General features: G+C 38.9%; 1 protein-coding gene across 1 annotated transcript in view; it reads left to right on the top strand.

The window, feature by feature from the left end:
- The first annotated feature begins 1,863 nt into the window (after positions 1–1,863).
- The window catches only part of LOC109465099 (neuroligin-4, X-linked-like), a 36,034-nt gene continuing 24,525 nt past the window's right edge, over positions 1,864–13,372 (top strand). The window contains 2 exon segments of the mRNA XM_019762239.1: positions 1,864–1,965; positions 1,968–2,366. Coding sequence (XP_019617798.1) covers positions 1,953–1,965; positions 1,968–2,366 — 412 coding nt within the window. The 5' untranslated portion in view covers positions 1,864–1,952.

Raw genomic sequence — 13,372 nt, 5'->3', positions numbered from 1 at the left:
GGTTTAGGCGCATCAAGGGTTTTTCAACGATTTCGCCTCATAAACTGCTTGGAAATGATAAAATTCCCATTGATACAAATAAGCATAGTAATATATGGTATTTCTTGGTATAGATAAACTTGGACCATATTCTATTTATTTTTGACAACCTGTATGTCGTGTCATCTTTTTCAGCAAATTAGTAATACTTGTATATCTTTAGAGATGGAAGGACACATACCTAAAAAAAAACTCTTTCTTACACAAGGCAATATGCCTGTACAACGAGTCTTTGCAGTAATGACTTTCAAGACTCTCTGGACTTTACTTCAGTGCCCATGTGTGGCTTTGTAATGTATTTGTTTGCGTGTCTGTATATGTATTGTAATGTTAATTTGTATTTACTATGTACAAAATTGTAAAAAAAAAATCAGTGTCATTCAGCTTGGTTGTGCACTGGCTGCAAGGCTGATTTTATTAATAAACTTGAAACTTGAAACCCACAATTATTGTTCTGGATTAATGATGATGACGACGATGATGATAGCAAATCAGAATTTTGAGTGAGTGTTATTTTTTACTTATTCTCATGGCACGAAGGTAGAATTTACTGTTTATTGTTTATTGCCAGTTTGCACATAAAAATAAAAACAGTATGTAATGACTATGTACAACCAAATGTGCGGGAGAACCCAAGAAACATAAGGGTTTATCGAGTGGGTTCTCCTAAAATCCAATTGTTTTTATGACCTCTTTTTACACACGTGTATTGTAAATAAGTGACAACGAAACAAACAAATTAAATCAAAATAGATACAAAATAATATAGAGCTAACACACCGAACTAACTAACTAACAAATTGACTAAACAATAAAGTAAGACTATCAAAAACATTCCATTAGTCAAATCATGTTATTATGCATTAGAGCAAAGGATAAACATATTCTAAGACGATTGTAAGTTTTCTTTACGAATAGACTGAAAAAAGTATGTGATAATTCTCCCTACTACGATACATTTCGTCTCACAAAATCAGACCTAGGGGACTCCCGTGATGAAAATGGTGACGGTACAACATGCCGGATTCACACATGCTTCTATGCTTCTCATAACAGGTGTGAAGGATAAAAGGGCATTTCTGAATTTGATACGCCCTTCGTAGTAAAGTAAGAACGAAGTGCTACCGATCCAAATGAGATTGCTGCCTGCGTGTACACCTACCGTTTAATAAGATTGTATCGAGTAGTTTCGAGGTTTTACCCTTAAGGGAAAAGTTACCCGCCCAAATGCAAGGTTAATCCGGTGTGAATGTATAGAATTTGTCACCATGGATGTAAATACACTGTTTCTCGTTCACGCTTTTGAAATGCATTATTTTGTGCTTGGGCTTTTTCTGGTTTAATGTTACGTGACATCATACTATCGCCTTCCCTATATCTTGTGGTTTATTGTTTACGCTATGTTTACAAAAGATAAATATTTACTGAAAATCATAATGACAATTGTCACTATGGGGCATGTTTCGTCTCAATGAAGAATTCAAAATGACAACAATACATGAGAATTGAACGATTGAAGAGAAATGAAAATGCAACTATGCTGTTCCAATGATCGCTGTCCGATAGCAAAAAATATGCAGATCTTTTGTTCCTCTACTGCATAAAGACTATAGAAATACTGCAATTTTTCTCTGGATAATAGAATGCCGCCTTGATGTAAAATTATGGACGCAAGGCCAGTGCGGCGACTCGGACCGTCCTAATGAATCCACCGTTGCCTGCTCAATGATTCATGGGCCCTGCGTGAGCGGCATACGTAATGCAATACTTCCCAGCATCTCTCCGCCAGCTTCCGGTGTGATCATGTTTAAGGAGTGTGTTGGCTGTTATGCTTTGCAGAGAGCAGAGGCGGCTGTTGGCGGAGGGTTTACAGGTGTGTGGAAGCTACAGGTGACGGAAAATCGGCGTCCATCATGTATTCGTCATCCCTGCCCCCATCTGGATCCTGCTCATCCTTCTGCACGTCTCCTGCTGCAACAGTGATGATCGGCCTCTGGTGCACACCAAGTACGGCCCGATAGTCGGCAAGCGAGTCCGTATGCACCAGTACAACCCAAACCTCCAAGATGTCATGCAGTTCCTGGGTATCCCCTACGCGCGTGCACCCGTCAGAGACCTCCGCTTCAGGCCGCCAGAAAAACCGGAGAAATGGAAAATTGTGCGGAACTGTACGCACTTTGCACCCGTATGCCCACAGTCGCTAGATCTGCCGGAGTCTCAGCCTGTACGACCGTCTATGAGAAGGAAGTGGAAGGCCATGAAGCCGTTATTGACAAGTATGGATGAAGACTGTCTGTACCTGAATGTATACCATCCAGCAGATGTAGGTAGGTGATGGGAATTTCTATTTAATACCTCCTGTGAAACCATGGTACCGTGTGATTTTGACGTCGGCGTCCGCCAAGAAGTGCAGTGCAGGGAGCTGCGATGTGCAAGGAATAATAACGAATATGAGTAATTATACAGAGTGGTTTAGCAATGGAGGGCTATTCCGCTCCCTATTGAAATGGATTTATTTATGTGTTTCCTTGTCCAATCAAGCGACCTTATTTCTCAAATAGCACTGACATCAGCACATTTGTAGGAAACTGGTCTCCTATATGTACAAATTTATATTCTTACTTTAATTGGTGCCATTGACTTGCTTGCTTTGATACAGCATTTCCAATATCATATCCAGTTGCTTGAGTAACTGTTTTTGGCGTATCGTATTACCTGAATGCCCAACCTTCACTGACGTTTACACCATTGTTCACGATTTTAACGATCTTGTATGTAGGTTCAGATACTGAGGTACAGAAGCCAGTGAGGCAGACAGATAACTGTGACGTATCACAGATATCTGTTACAGTAAATGTTATCAAATAGTTTCTGTCAGATACATTATCCAATTTATGTGCCACCAGTCATTTCAGTCCATTTTATCTCCTTTGACAGTGGTGTACTTTAAGGTCATCTGACATGTTTTCCAGACAGCTCAAAATCAGTAACGATTCAATAAAAGTCACAACATCAAAGTAGAAAACAAGAATATGGAGCTAATGCCTGCCCCTCTTCTGATTGGAATCCAGTAAAAGACAAGTAATTAATCTTCATCAGTTCTTCAGGTCTGCTCAAACGACAAAAATGACAGTGTCAATATATACTGAGTGCGCTCGTGCATTCCTGAAAAACAGTGGTGTTGAATAGCAGTGAGGTTTCTACCGAAATAAATAAATATAAATGACTGAACTTAAAAGTAAAGATATAAGTGAAATATATATTACCTGCTCATTAAGTGAGTCTGCTCAAAACCAGTCTTACATTCATGTCTTTACAAAATAGCATCATTTATTCATCAATAGGTTCACAATTTTTATAGAAAACTGATTCACTGAAGCAAAGCATTTTTCGAGAGGGGTCGTTGTAGAACAGGCCAGTTCGTCTAGCTGTCAAAGCGCTGGAGTGGAATGTGTCAGATTCGACCTGCATTGAAGTCTCGGGGGTCGAGTGTTGGAATGATGTGTCAGGAGACTCGTTTCGAATGGCCATAATTTCCCCGAAGGCTCAGTTTGCATGATGAAGATAATGGAAACGTTCTTTCATAAGAGGGCAAGCTCGCGCAGGTCTAAGGTCCTTTTAAGTCTATCCACGTGACGTCTACTTTTACGTGCCATGATTGAGTGACGTTTTCATAGCACTCGTTATTGACACAACAGGCGAGTTTCGTAAGGTCCAGAAATACTACAACTAAACATACAATCATTGTATATACCAATGAATTAACCTGCATACAGCTATCGGAATATATCAACATGTTGAATTTGACGTGCCACTTACACTACTAGTTCTAAGGTCTATTTGATATGCTTACCTAATTGTACACTACAAAGGTTTTATCCTGCTAAAAATTTAAGCGTTTATCTATTTTGTACATGTCAGATGAGCACCCGAAAAGGATGTTTCGCATGTTTATCATCATGTCGTAAACAGTATAATGTTCGTCTTTTGGACAGAATGGACAAAACCTCTGGCAACGGGGAATTTCGTCAATTTTTTATTTATTTCTCCATTCATGACTACGGATTGTTTTTGTTTTTCAGTTACTGCTCTGTGAACTTCAAAATAATGTACACACAACTTGATCCTTCAAGGCGTTTACTGAAACCAATAGTGTCCTTCGTAAATGTAAGGTTACATATTTGGATGTTATCTGTCAAATTTGTTCTCTTCCGTCGTTTCAAATAAATTTGAATTCACCACCATTTCTTTCGGGTGAGACCACACAATTCACTGATCACCCTTTTATGTATTTCTGAGATTTAATGAATGTATAAAGAGTACATGTTTCCAATGGTTTTATATGATACTATGAGAAATCAATCAATGTGAAGATTTTCAGGGATATGTTCTAAATATTGACGTCAGTATAGCTCACGTTCTTCCATGAAATAAAAAATTGTGGAAAACTAGCTTTAAACAAACAGTCATATAGTCAAACAACACAGTCATATTTAGCAGGACGTACCTACTGACATTATATAGACATGCAAATCCACAGCTAACAGACCACAGTAAGAGGAAGAAGACAGTAAATGTGTCTCATTTATTTTACGCTTTATCTTGTCGTGTATCATATTCAGAAGAGAATCTATCAGTTACTCGGAAGTTGCCAATTTAGGACAGTTACATCACATTTTTATTCTATTTTCTCTGTTTTATACATTTTGAATCTATGCCATGACATTGTTGATAATTCAATCGATGGCACTTTGATAACTAAACGATCGTACAATGGCGTCGCTAAAGTCTCGGTCACAACCCGCCGTACGCGCAACTGCGTGCTGTCTACGTGCAAGTACATGGGCAAATCTTGGGGAACCATAAGTGGTGAAGATTTGCGAGCACGCAGACACGCATGTAAAACTGTCTACGTGCGGGCTGTGGATTCACAACCCGTACGAGCCAGTACGGGCGACGCGCGTGCCCTGTACGTACCGGTACGTACCGTGCGTAGGCAGCACGTGTAAGTACGGCCTATATACGGGCAATCGCACAAAGATCGTACGTGTGAGTGACGTGCGTTGACGTACTGCACATGACAATCCTTCCCCACGTTTTCAGAAAAACGTTACAGACGTGACCTCCCAAAAAACGTACGCACAAAAAACACATACGGCGGGTTGTGACCGAGGCTTAAACCATGCACATGTATGCCCCTTAGGCTAGTTTCATTGTCTTTGTGCCTATAAAAATCAAGTCATTAACAACTCAAAATCGCAACGAATACATACAGCACGCAATGCCGATCTTTTACATTATTATCACTATATTTATTATCACTGGGCTCCATGGCAGTGTACAAATGATGAATATAAACTATGATTCATAAAAAATTCACACTTTCAAATGACATTTACATCATTTACATAATGATAGCGATGTTCACCTTTGACTTACACATGTTACTATGCCAAGTAATTACTATCGTTAGAAAATTATGAATTTAAGCATCTTCTTTACATAAAAAATAACTAATAAACAACAAGAATTCGGTTACCTCATACCTCCAAGAAATATTAAGTGTTTTTTTTTAATTTCGTCATTTGTCTCATTGATTATGGACATAAGGTCTTCATTACCATAATCCTTTTTAATTTATGGTTTTCTAAACTCAAATTACAATATTTTGCGTGTGAAATTCCGCCATTAACATAATGTATGCATAGTGGTTGTAACCTTTGAATACCTTACACATGTCACAGGGTATACATTTTCATCATTCACAATTAGGGATTCACTGAATGTTCACATTAATTATGCAAATTAGGTAATACATTGCATAATATCTGTTGATGTTCCACCTGTCATAGATTACATACATTACATGGGCGACTCTACCAGGCTTGCTTAATGGTTTTCCGCAAATAAGCTGTCGCTAAAGCCAACCAAATGCAAAACAATGTTAGTAAGATCGCCAAGAGCAAACTGCAATAACACTAATTTAGAACTTAACCTTAGCAGGCACTGCACTTGAGCAAGTTCACAAATTCAAGTACCTCGGGGTCGTTATTGACAGCATGCTAAACTGGCATGATCACTGTGAGAAGATATACATTAGAAGTTAGCGCAACTGATTGGTATCATCAAGTGTCTCAAACCATATTTGAATACACAGGCGCTTCTCACACTCTACACGACACTCTTCCTGCCACATGTACAATATTGCAGCACGGTTTGGGACCAGGGGGGTAAAAGTGACTTGGGAAAAATTCAGAAACTACTAACTAGAGCTGGTCGGGTGATCATGGGATGTGATCGCTATACACCTACCTCAAATGTCTTACGCACAATAGCTGACATACACAGGAGAAGCAAAGCTACACTTGTCTTTAAGGCACTCAACGGCATGACCCCTCCACACCATACTGCTTTATTTACACAGCTTTCTGAAATTCATGTAACACAATACTCGACTCAGGTCACAAGGTGGCCTTCAGCTACCCAAAGCCAAATCTGAGCACAGAAAGAATTCAAAGCATCGTCGTGCTCTGGGGCGGCGTCATGGAACTCGCTCTGGTCTCGCCTAATCTTCAATCAAGAAGATATAACTACTGGACACAGATATACCAAGGTCAACTTGTTCCGTTACTTCTGTATTACTTGACTTTCCATGTCTCTTTGATTTGATTATTTATATTTCTTTCCATTGATATGCAAACTCCACTTTTAGTTATTTACTTTTAAGTTGACATACCTTTTGACTATCTACCATTATGATTTGATATCTCAACGATTATAATTACTTCTATGTTACCTTATTTCATTTGATTGTTGATTGTTAGTTACGATTTCGTCTTGTTCAAGTTTATCTTTCTTTTTTTAGTTGACCTTTGTTAGTTCATCTTTAACCTTTTGTTATAATTATAATGTCATGTAGTTTTGTTGGGGTTATCCCCCCAGGAATCTTTCAAAACCGCCAATAGGCGACATGTATATCCTGGTTAAATAAATAAATTAACAAACAAATAAACAAGCATGTATGAAATTGCTATCATCTTAAAACCTGAAATTACAGAATTTCCTCCTTAAGTTTACAAATTAAGTCTTCATTTGCATAATTTGCATTTAATCATGTAAATGTCTCTCTAAGCTACCTGAATACCAAAAATGATGAAAATAAATTGTTCCTTTGTGTACTCATCCGCTTTAAATGATTTTGCCAGAAACTCCCCTGCAGTTCCAGAACAAGCCGCTAGGGGGCAGAACTCACACCACTTATTTCTGACAGGAAAGGCTATCTGTCACCGAAAAGTCAAGGGGTTCTGAATCAAGATGACTACAAATATGCGGAAATACACACACACACACAGAGACAGACGAAAAACAATACCTATATTTTTCATGGAGGTAAAAATTAATATAGGTAATAGCCACACTGGTTCTTTAAGCGAAGCCTCGGTCTATACTAGTTTCTTAGATTGCAAGGTGGAAACCATAGATACAGCCTATATTCCCAGATACACAGCAATAAAGCTAATAAATAGCTATGAGGGAGCATCTAGCAGATGTGACTACGGTTAGACATTGACTAGATACAAATTGTGTTCGTTTTTTGTGTCTGTGTTTTTAATGTAATTATAACTTGTAGGTTCCCGAAATCTCAAGAGAAGAGTGACCCTATATTGCAGTTGCCCTGGTGGTAAATTCGAATTGTCTACCAAACCTGTGTTTGTGAGCTTTGGGGTGTTGTGTTCTTATACATGTCCCTACAGGAGGGTTCGTCCTTGTATGGATCGACGTTCCTTGTATCCGACGTTTTGACTGTTTTTATTTCTATTATTTTTTAGAATTTCCTTGCATAACTTTAAGTTTTACGGGAAATCCGGATTAATATTCAGCCAAATCATTCCTCTACACATTTCACTGGCACACTTGTTGTAATGACTAGAGAGAGCACACCTTAGCTTCCAACCCCATTTTTAAGGGCGGTTAGACCGTACTTTCAAAGTAATTTGTATTGTGATTATTAGTGGTAAGTTGGATCAACCCTATCCGGTAGCATACTGATACATGTATCTTCTCACCTCACCTTCTCACCCTGACGCCTTTAGGCCTTAGGCCTGTAAGTTGTCAGCCTCTTGGTCAGTCTTTTCCACTCTGTTTTATCTTCAGCTATTTCTTTAACAACTCGGAAGTCTGGCTCCTCTCGTCTTGTGATTTCAATGATCTGGTCCAACCATCTTTTTCTTGGCCTGCCGGCTGGTCTTTTCTTTTTAGGTTTCTAATTAAAGATTCTCTTCACATCCCTATCTTCCGGCATCCTGTGTAGGTGTCCAAACCATATCAGTTGGTTTCTTTCCACCTGATAAACGCAGATACTGATATCTGTGAGACAGAAATCTGTGAGGCCTGTTCTATATATTTCTTTATTCTATTTATTTAAACTAAAAGGATATAAATGTTGCTTGTTTTGCTGCTAATCTAAAGGTTTGAAATAATGATGAAAAAATGATAAGAAATTGCAGTATACGTAAATGGCAATGTCAGACAGATCTCATCCAAAATTTGTTGTTGTTTTCCCGCCCTGAACTTTTATTGGATGACTTCAAAGCGAGGCTGCGACCATTTCCAGCGACCTTATGTGAAAAACTGGTTATGTTGGACGGAAAGATAGCTTTAGCTACAGGACCAAGTGAATTTTGTTGTTTTTTTTCCTGCCTCTCCCCACAGTTCTGCTAAATTTGAAGGACAAAAAATGATAGACATACTTGGCATTTTCGCAGCTAACAAAACCAATCGCCATTTGCTGATACTGTGTATCACTGACGTCAAAAAAAAGATATGGGTATAATTGAGCCAATCATAAAACTCTTTGAATTAAAGCTGTATTGTTTTTAATAAATGACGAGAGTTGGTCATGCACTATGTAGCTTTAAAGCTTTCAATCAGATTATTAATGATCAAATCTAGAATACTATGTAGTCTGGTAGGTACATTTAACAGTCTGTCATTAATGCAGTTAGTCTCACATTAGCTTGTGAACAGTGTCACACAATTATAGAAGGAATCTTCTCAGTAAGGCAGATGGGTCTTAAGGCATTCAATGCAATTTTAGGGCAGTCCTAAATATCTAATGCAATCTGTATAGTATTAACACATACATTAGCATATTTTCATCAGTATTTCAAACTTCGGGCGTTTAATAAAGAAACTAGCCCCAAGATTCCATTATTTTCTGCATGTTACCAGCCCAGAAACCTGCCAGTAACCGTATTCGGTCGGCATTTTTTGGAAAGTTCCGGTCTTTTTTGTCCAAGAGTGTCGATATTGTTGTTGTTTCAATTTATTATGTAGATAAGTGTCTAGAATATTAACTTTTAAAAATCGTTCAAGCCCTAAAACTACATCGGATGTCTTTAACACAAATGTCTTGGGTTACATCATCTGGGGGTTACATCATCTTTTTCCTTCCATTTTTACTATATCAGTACCGTACATAATCATTATGTTTACCGAAGGAAACATATTATATTTGCTCATTTCCTCCTCCTCCTCCTCCTCTTCCTCTTCCTCTTCTCCAAACACCTAAAAATCGTAGATATTTTCGTAATTAGAACCTGGAGGAAAATGAAATTCAGCATGCTGGTAGGTTGGTACGTTAGACACTGAACCTTGGTCATTTTAGCCAACATAGGTGTCAAAAAATGATTTTATTTGAAAAAAAAGGGTGAAAAAAGTTGCATTTTAAGCCAAAAATCGAACAAAAAGAACGCGTTTGGAACATTCGAACAACCATGGAACAATGGAACAGCGTGTTCGATAACCGCGGTCAATGACCCTAGCGCTACGCACGGAACACCCGAGCTTTCCAAATATGGGCATCCGCCCTCGTATGACACGAGAAGAGATCGTTGGACCAATGTCAGCGGTAAGTTTTCATTTTCCTTCGTAGAAATACGGCCATATGAATACCAGTCTCGAGTAGAGAATATTGCACTGGGGGTTTGGGTTCAATATCCACAAGTACGACTGCAGATTTCCACAGAACGCCGGAGACTTTGTGTAATTTTTTGCATGTCACCGCCGGCTCAAATTAAAAAAAAAACGCTCATAATTTACTAGCTCCTGACTTGATAGAATCTCGTATGTATAGAGATTTAGGCTTGCTGCCGTTTTGAAAATAAAGTAAACAGAGTTGTGTTCATCTGTAACTATTGTCGACTTTGTAATGTAGGTGCGGGGCCGGGGGAGGGGGGCGTTTGTTTACGTTTATTACTGATGACATGATATAACATGGATATAACATTACGTTTTGTCAGACAGTTTCAATCTTTTTCGGGATAATACAGTACAGCTAATGGGATAAGCATCAAATCGGGATTTATCGGGATATCCCGGGGTTTTTTCGGGAACCATGTTGACTAAGATTTGTACAGACAGACGGTGCGTGATGACCAAATTATGCATGATGGTAACATTAGCACAAACGGCTAGTGTTATTAATCAAATATTTCTTTTTTAATATCGAAAATTTTAGTGACTTAGTAATGTTTAGAACGATAACAAAATAATACAACCTTCTTGGTACGAAAATTTCTGTCTGACCTTGCCATGTGGACGGCCCGCTAAGTACTGCTTTTGATGTCACCCGACCCGCGCTATCTCAGATATAAAATCTAACACATCCACGTGCCATGTCGCCAGAAGTTCATTTTTCTCCTAGATAGGGGAGGTCGACGCACGGAGCTGCGGAAGGGAGATTAAACATTATACAAAAGAGGGGGGGCGAAGCATAATTAAAAAGTTCTTTACGCCTCTTGGCTGTGTTTGCGATCAGCGACGAACAAGAATTGATACATTTCTGTGACTGGGCCACGTTGCCATAGAAACGGCACGTAAGCCGCATAGCAAGCACACCGCGCGGCACCAATCACAGCACACAGACGGGGACCCGCCCACTGGCTGGGCGGTAAGATTTCAAACTCAAAGGCTCGATGCTCCGCCCCAAAGACTCCGGCCGCCCTGGCGATTGTAGCGATTTTCATTTCATTTCATTTCATTCACCTTTATTTAAACTGGATGGCCCTGTCGGCCTTGTACATGCCGCTCTTCCCAGAGGTCCAGTAATGAGTGAGGGGTGGGATCACGGATATAACAGTCCTCAGTCCTGCAAGCAGCATTGTATTTTTCTCATCCCGATTCATTCCAAAACAACGTTTTCACAAGTGACATCGAGAACGAGAATGCTTTTTCCACCGGAAGAATTTTTGCCAGCCGCGTGGCCGTGGAAGTACTTGCTTTCAGGGTAATACGTACGTCAATGGACGTGGTCGGATCGTTGATTGTTGATGCAAGGGTTTATTTATTTTATGTGTACGTGTTTGCATGTGAGGGGTGAGGCGCTTGCCGCGGGATTTTGATGTGCAAACGTTCCTAATTTTCGTAATACAGAGACTACTTGACGCAGTCTGCTTATGAGAAGATGAGTAGACCTCAACAAGCCAGTTTAGTACAAGATGTCACAATGAAATACAACTACTACTACAGACGCCGAGCCGGTACGCCCCATTTTATTTGAAGGTTTATAAACTTGCCGAAACTCACCGGAGACAAAGGGGTTATTAAAAATTCATTCCTGCTATTTTCTTACAGTTTTCGTGAGTTTTTCGCTGCACAATAGCTTTGTTAAAATGTAGCAGTTCACCTATTACCGCGTGAGGAACGCGTTATACACAATATACACTCCTGTGCTATCGGTGAATAAAAATTTTGGCAAAGTTGACTGACGTCAGGGTGCTCCATTGGCCCTGCCCAGATCGCCCGACAGGACGTAAAAATAAACATTTGGCACGCCGCCATCGGTGACAGGACCCGCGGTAGACTTGGAGATCTCGCACCAATTTTTTCTGCTCCGCGCTACGCAGGACACGCGGATGTCTCGCGGGATTTATCGGGACGCCTATCCCGAAAAATTCCGTATCCCGATGATGCATATCCCGTGAAGTTATCTCTCTAAACATAATAAGGATAATTGCCCATAGGAATTTGACAGAAGAAATAGTGTTTGGGCTTCAATGTATATGAAGAAATATGTGAACGCCTGGTTTCACTAAATTTGTAACGCGAGTCTTCTTATGCTTGCGTTGTAATTCTTTCATTGCATACAGATAACAGTGAATTAATTAATTCTCTGTGTTAACAAATTGGTCTGCTGTAAAATTTTGATATATATCATACACCCCCTTTGACATATATTATATACCCTCTTGGACCCCGCCTGATATAGTTATACGTTTGTATACATAATTATGTATTATGCTTTCCTTTTGTGGTTCAATGACTTAGACATATATCATATCAGTTTCTGATCACATTTGAAATGCTTACTCTCCTGTTTGTATCCTCTTTTCTTAAGACTCTTCAGATTGGACCTCTGCTAGGAAAGGAAGCAGAACTTGGTCCATGAAAAACTGAGGAGGAACCTAACAGAGCTGAACCCAGCCATCCACAGAAGGATACAACACATCACAACCATTTCTAGAAACACATTATATCTCCAATTTGGCCAGTAAATATTCATTATGTATGTTAAATTTGCATAATATATGTAACAGTTAAGTCATGTATAGCTTTTAAGTATGTATGTATGGTTTTATAGAGTGTGTAGTTCCAATATTTTACACAACTGTAGATTTTCATCATCATTGCAATGATTTTCATATAAAATTTCAAAGAACAATTATTATAGAAGTGGCCATGGGTATAATTCACTGGCTCGGCGATCAAAAGAACAAGTAAAACCCAACAAAACTGGCTTGATATATATCTTATGTACTGTAGTATAAAGACTAAAGTGTACTGTAGGAATTAGTTCTTCATATCATTGTATATCATTTTGTATGATATACGTATTTACAATTAGCCTTCTGTCATGTATTTGTAATAATAATAAACTTATCATCATTATTATTTCAGCCTACGTCCTGTTTCCTATTTACAAAAATGTGATAAGGTAGTGAGATGAGCGCAGCAAAGTCCTTTGTAACTAAAGCTGTCAAAAAGCTAGAAGTTTACTTGCAGTCTGCAGAGGATGTCATTGATTAAAGTTACATGCTGTGGCCTAATTGCAAACATGGTAAGAGTGCGTGCTGAGTGAATCATTGGTACTGTGGTATGTAACTATTTATATATCTTAGTATCTCCTACACATGGCACTACAAGACTAGTCTATGGTAATGATCTTTGAGTGGCAGACGGGTAGATTTTAAACTTGGCCTTACAACGGCAAAAACATTCCCCAGTTATAACGTTGATGTTACTCTATAAACAGCACATAAAAGTACAGTAATAT

Source organism: Branchiostoma belcheri, unplaced genomic scaffold (assembly GCF_001625305.1).
Source record: "Branchiostoma belcheri isolate BF01 breed outbred unplaced genomic scaffold, Haploidv18h27 scaffold148, whole genome shotgun sequence".
NCBI lineage: Eukaryota > Metazoa > Chordata > Leptocardii > Amphioxiformes > Branchiostomatidae > Branchiostoma > Branchiostoma belcheri.
The sequence above is the reverse complement of the archived record's forward strand: the minus strand, read 5'-3'. Positions and strand labels throughout refer to the sequence as shown.